Source organism: Eleutherodactylus coqui, chromosome 4 (genome assembly GCF_035609145.1).
Source record: "Eleutherodactylus coqui strain aEleCoq1 chromosome 4, aEleCoq1.hap1, whole genome shotgun sequence".
NCBI lineage: Eukaryota > Metazoa > Chordata > Amphibia > Anura > Eleutherodactylidae > Eleutherodactylus > Eleutherodactylus coqui.
The window spans coordinates 268,633,284-268,639,998 of record NC_089840.1 but is presented as its reverse complement, the minus strand read 5'-3'; the positions used below and the strand labels follow the sequence as shown (position 1 = coordinate 268,639,998).

At 45.7% G+C, this 6,715-nt stretch overlaps 1 protein-coding gene across 1 annotated transcript; it reads left to right on the top strand.

The window, feature by feature from the left end:
• The first annotated feature begins 4,716 nt into the window (after positions 1-4,716).
• Positions 4,717-5,643, top strand: LOC136626686 (olfactory receptor 5AR1-like). Its single transcript, XM_066601705.1, has one exon. It carries the CDS (start codon positions 4,717-4,719, stop codon positions 5,641-5,643), a length of 927 nt encoding a protein of 308 aa, XP_066457802.1.
• The last annotated feature ends 1,072 nt before the right edge of the window (positions 5,644-6,715 follow it).

The following is a 6,715-nucleotide window of genomic DNA, read 5'->3' as shown; positions in this document are numbered from 1 at the left end:
GTTGAGTTTTATATTTCTGGTAGACAACCACACCAAGTCTCCAAAACAGAATCCCGCCCCCTCAGAGCGGTGACTGTCTGCAACTCGCTTGCTGCGCGGGACAGATTGCTGTAAATTTTTCTGGACCTCCGCCCACCCGGCCTCAATATCGGAACAAAACTCATTTGCTCTTGGTACCTTCGAAATCCTCTTGGAAAGGGGGCCAAAACATGGGTGAAATCCGTAGTTACAGAAGAACGGTGAAGTCCCCGTAGCCTCCAGTGGTCTATTGTTTAGAGCAAACTCTGCTAGTGGTAAGAACTTCGACCAGTCCTCCTGATTTTCCGAGGCATAACAACGTAAATACTGCTCCAGGCTCTGATTACACCTCTCAGTTTGCCCATTTGTCTCAGGATGGTATGCCGAAGAAAACGAAAGCTGGACCCCCAAACGAGAGCAGACTATTTGCCAAAAGCTAGAAACAAATTGTACTCTGTGATCGGAGACTATATACTCTGGCAAACCATGTAGTCTAACGATGTGGCAAATGAACAAACTCGCCAACGTCTTGGCATTAGGCAAACCGGGGAGTGCCACAAAATGGCACATTTTACTAAACCGGTCCACTACTGCCCACACAACAGTGTTGCCATCGGAAGGTGGTAAATCCGTAATGAAGTCCATGGACAAATGCGTCCATGGTCTCTTAGGAATAGGCAGCGGCAGCGGCAATAACATACCGGCTGGCCGACTGCGGGATGACTTGGTTCTGGCACACACCTCACATGACGAAACAAAACTGAACGTATCCCGTCGTAATGATGGCCACCAATATGTTCTAGAGAGTAATTTACAGGTATTATTAATCCCCGGGTGCCCGGCCAACACCGAACTGTGAATCTCGGCCAGCACCTGTAACCTTAGATGAACCTTACAGACTTGCTCCTCTAACTCTAATGACACTGCCGACACCACCACCCCTTCAGACAGGATCGGGGCAGAAGGTTCCTCAGAAACTACTGGAAGAAAACTTCTGGAAAGAGCATCGGCCTTCACATTCTTCCAGCCTGGACGATATGTAACTAAAAAATTGAAACGGGAAAAGAAAAGCGACCAGCGTGCCTGTCTGGAATTAAGTCTCTTGACAGATTCCAGATATATGAGGTTTTTGTGATCCGTGAAAACTGTTACTTTGTGTCGCGCCCCCTCTAGAAAATGACGCCACTCCTCGAATGCCCATTTAATCGCCAGCAATTCCCTGTCCCCAATGTCATAATTTCGCTCCGAAGCCGAAAATTTATGAGAGAAGAATGCACATGGGCGGAGATCTTGGAATGTCTCTGTTCCCTGAGATAGAACTGCTCTAACCCCCACCTCTGAAGCATCGACCTCAACAATAAAGGGCCTGGAAGAATCTGGCTACACCAGAACCGGAGCAGTTGCAAAACACTTCTTCAATCTCTGAAATGCTGCATAGCTTCCGTCGACCATTTAGTAGGAAAGCACCCCTTCTTAGTCATATCAGTAAGAGGTTTAACTATCACCGAAAAATTCCAAATGAACCTACGGTAATAGTTGGCGAACCCCAAGAACCTTTGTAAGGCTTTCACATTTTCTGGTAGGACCCAATCCTGCACCGCTCGGACCTTCTCAGGATCCATCTTGAACCCTTTGTGGGTAATTATATGCCCCCAAAATGTCATCTCTTGTACAGCAAACACACACTTTTCTCTTTTGGCGAAAAAAACAATTCTCACGCAAAGCTTGGAGGACCTGGCGAACATGAGAAACATGGGACTCAAAATCTGGAGAGAAGATCAAAATATCATCCAAATATACTAGTACAAATCTGCCCACAAACTGAGAAAGAACCTCATTGATCAAGGACTGGAATACCGCAGGGGCAATAGTGAGACCACAGGCCATCACCAGACTCTCAAAATGCCCCTCTGGGGTATTAAACACAGTCTTCCACTCGTCCCCCTCCTTAATCCGGATTAAATTATATGCCCCGCACAAGTCTAGTTTGGAAAACCAGTTGGAGCCATTCAACTGCGAAAACAGATCCGGAATAAGGGGGGGAGGGTATGGATTGCGTTTCGTGATTTTGTTCAATTCCCTAAAGTCAACACAGGGATGTAACCCGCCATCTTTTTTCTTTACAAAAAAGAAACCAGCTGCTAGTGGGGAATTAGATGGCCGTATATGATTCCTTCTCAAGCTGTCCTGGATATAATCTTTGAGCGCCAGTCTCTCAGGGGCCGATATGTTGAACATGCGACTCTTGGGGAACTTACAGCCAGGGAGAAGTTCAATGGCACAATCCCCCTTTCTGTGCGGTGGTAATTTGTCTGCCCCCTCTTGGGAAAACACATCAGAGAAGTCAGCTATAAATTCAGGCAACTCCTCTGCCTGAATGGAGGCTATATCAGCGGAAATGCAACCAGACAGATAACCAGGGCTCCATTTAACAATGTCCCCCTTTTCCCAGTCCACTACTGGGCTGCGTAAGTGCAGCCAGGGCAACCCCAAGACTACTTGCGTAGGGAGGGATTCCATGACATATAGTGTTATACATTCTGTGTGGAACAGCCTAATCCTTAAATGGACATTAGGTACACAAAAACTCAGATTTCTCTAAGATAGTGGAGCAGCATCAATGGCGGACACAGGGATGGGAAAATCCAAAACACTCATCTCTAAGCATAAACATTTGACAGTCTCCTGATGTATTAAATTAATACTAGCTCCACATTCCAAAAAGACTCGTATGGGACTGTCAACACTGTCACAACGAATTTCAGTGGGAAGTACCAGCCTGGAAGAGGATACCCAAGCAATCTGATGGCCTAGAGGGACCTTCCCTCTAACCTCCAGGCCATCTAGTTTTCCGACTGAGCATTACGACGTGGGCAAAACTGAGCCATGTGACCTGTACGATTACAGACAAAGCATCGGCCATTAAACTGTACCGTCCTTCTCCTCCTAACTCTGCCAGCTAGAGACCCCAGCTGCATGGGCTCTTCCGTACCTGTAGGTAGGAGGTCGGGATCCGTAGACAGTTCCTGATGCCTCTCCCTGATCCATCTCCCAACTTTAATAGCCAGAGACATGGCCTCATCTAGACTGCGAGGTACTGGATGCCCTACCAGTACGTCCTTGATCTCATTGGACAGACCACAATGGAACTGGCTCTTTAAAGCAGGGTCATTCCGCTGAGTTTCTGCTGCCCAACGTCGAAACTTAGCACAATAATCTTCAACAGTGAAATCTCTCTGTCGTAAACGTCTGATATTTCCCTCAGCCACCACTATCTTATCGGGGTCGTCATAAATAAGACCCAAAGCAGCAAAAAAGTTATCCACTGAGGTCAGAGCCTCAGATGTCGGGGTAATGAGAATGCCCATGCCTGTGGCGCCCCCTGCAGTCTGGACATTACAATGCCCACCCTCTGGGCGTCGTCCCCCACAGAGCTAAGATGCAGTCTGAAATAGAGCTTTCAGGCCTCTCGAAAGGATTCGAATTTCTGCCTATCACCATAAAAACGGTCCGGTAGCTCAATTTTTGGTTCCTTGCTGGGAACCTGCAGCACAAGTTGTCGTTTAATCTCAGCGACCTCCACAGCCAGGGTGCCTAGCTGGTGCGACAAAACCTCAAGGGGATTCATGTTAACAGCACAGAATCTCCCTGGGTAGGTAAGGGCTGGTCAATCTGTTGCGTCCTCCGGACATGCAACTACAATAACACAAACAAAAGGCACAAACTGTGCAAAGGAAACATAAAACTAAGGGGAATTCTCACGCTATAGTCCCCTAACCCGGGAGGGGGCCCTGCCTACTCGGCGGACCGATCGCTCTGACAAGTGCGAGCCCGCATCCGTGCCTAGGCCGCTGACAAATCCCTATCAGGGAGCCCTAGCACCAAAGAAAGGCAAAACAGAAAACCAAACGAAACAGAAAAGCACTTAGCTAGCATGGAGAGCTTCAGCCATGGTGTGTTCCTCTGTCGCTGTCCAAAGGCAACTGAAGTAATTGACCAGCACAGCAGATAATGCTGGCACTGTTTAAATAGGAGCCAGGCTACTCAGCCCCAGGTGATGACTGACATTACTCCTGCAGCTACCACACCCCTCAGCTCCCGGAGAAGCAAGGGCACACCCAAAACCTGGTCTGGCCTGCAAGCAAGGTACAGGTCTCAGAACGGCTGCAACACAGGTGAGTATATATTTATGTTATTTTTTGAGGCACTGAATTTTTTTTTTTCGGGGGGGGGGGGGGGGAGGGGCGGGTTGGTTGCACTCAAGATACCTTTGCACTGGGCCACTTGTTAAAACAGCCCTGGTGACACAAGGCTTCTCACTTTGGTGCAAGTCCATCGTTGACCAACTTTGGCCTTGGCATTTCTTGGCTTACTATAGAGATAATATCAGATTCCAACAATAATATAACTCACTTTGTTTGATAAGTTTTAACATGGAATGTCCTCATTATGACATCTTGATCATTAAAACTTTAAAAGTACATAATAAGTAAGCTTGATTGTTGTCCTTCCCCGGAGTCTTCATTACACTTAGTATGAACTGTAAACCTCCGGTGTATTCTCCCAATGAATAAATATTCTATATAAACCATGGTTTTCCCATTTTCACTTAGCTAAAAAAACGTTCATGCCATATGTGGGAATATACGGCTTACTTCTTGATTAATGTAAATTTTAATTTCTTGTCAACGTTGTTAAATGGAGGTAACAAACCTCACCGTCACAGAATTTGTTCTCCTCGGCTTCAATGAGCTTCCAAACTTCAAGTTGGTTTTCTTCTTCATATTTCTGGCCATCTATGTAGCAACTTTGTTTGGAAATTCATTAACTACTGCTCTGTTTTGCTTTGATCATCATTTTCACAGCCCCATGTATATGCTCCTCTGTAACATGTCTGTATTGGATATGTCCTTCACCACTATGGTTCTACCAAAGTTATTGAACATGTTTCTTACCGGCAACAATGTCATCTCCTACAGAGGTTGTATGGCTCAGCTCTTCTTTTTTGTGGTGCTCATGGTGACGGAATACTTCATCCTGGCCACCATGGCCTATGATCGTTACGTGGCCATCTGTCATCCTTTACGTTATACATATTTCATGAGTCTTAGAGTGTGTTTCTGTATGTCATTGACTTCTTGGAGTTTAGGAGTCCTTGAGGGTATTCCTTACACTGTTCTACTATCGTCTTCTACATTTTGTAAGTCGAATGAAGTAGACCATCTCTTCTGTGATATGAAGCCTCTAATGCTCCTTTCATGTAGTGACACGCATACTATAGAGATGTTAATACTTGGGCCGAGTGCTGTCATTGGCTTTGTCCCATCAGTCTTGACCTTAGTGTCCTATATATATATTATCTCAGCAATCTTGAAGATTCATTCTAAAGAAGGAAGACACAAAACCTTCTCCACCTGCTCCTCCCATCTCACAGTCATCCTCTTGTTTTATGGAACGGTCCTTGGCATGTATATTAGGCCAAAGTCCAGCTATTCCATGGGCCAGGACAAGGTGTTTGCTGTTTTGTATGCAGGAGTCATTCCGATGCTCAACCCTATCATTTATAGCTTGAAAAATGAAGAGGTGAAGAAAGCTCTGTGCAAAATAAAGAAACAAATGCATTGATAATCTGAAAGCTTGGGATGATAAACCAACTATTCTGGCTGCTACAGAGCCCAGTCATCCTTGGGTGTCCATGGTTTTTGTCTCACAAACATAGAGTCCTAGCTTAATTTCCAGAATGTCTCCTTGGTTCTGCGACAATAAAGAGTAGCCATTAGAGATGAGCGAGCATGCTCGGTAAGTTCAGTTACTTGAGCGAGCGTCGCTCTTCTTGAGTAACTGCCTTCTCCTCCGAGCGTGCTCGGGGGGGGGGGGGGGTGTTGAGAGGGGCAGCAGGGGGGAGAAAGAGATCTCTTTCACTCACCCCCCCCCCCCCCGCTCTCCTCCGCTCTCCCCCGCTGCCCCCCCCCCCGAGCACGCTCGGAGGAGTAGGCAGTTATTAGAGAAGAGCAATGCTTGCTTGAGTAACTAACCTTACTGAGCGTGCTCGCTCATTTCTAGTAGCCATACTTATTTTTTTTCTTCTTTAAAAATGTACAAAAAAAGTGATAATAAGCATCTTTACAATATGTTTTATCAGCCTATTCTGTACTTTTCTTGTAAAAATCTCCCCAGGTATGAAGCTAGCTCAAGCTGTGCCCCCTGTGTTATTTCTAGTGCAGATACAGCAGCTGTTATAGAACAGTATAATAATAATGTCTGGATTCATATTATATGTCTATATATATACATATATACATATATATATATATATATATATATATATATATATATATATATATATATATATTTCCATTAATTATCCTGCCCTGACATCCAATTTTATATATAGTTTCTGCTGCCATTCCCCAGCGTTATGAAGAGAAGAAGCTGGCCACTTCCCACCGGACCCCATTTACTGTAAGCCTGGGTTCACACAGGGCAGATTAGCAGCGGTTTTGCCGCGGCTTGCCGTTGCATATCCGCATTGCGGCCATTCCGTCGCGGTTGCAGTGCAATGCAGTGCCAATGTGTTTGGCAAAAATCTCATTCTCACTGGGCGTAAAATTTACCGCAAAGCCGCAGTGCGGATAAGCAACTGCGTCGCGGTTTTGAAAGATGCAGTATGTCCATTCTTTCGAATTTCCGCAGCATT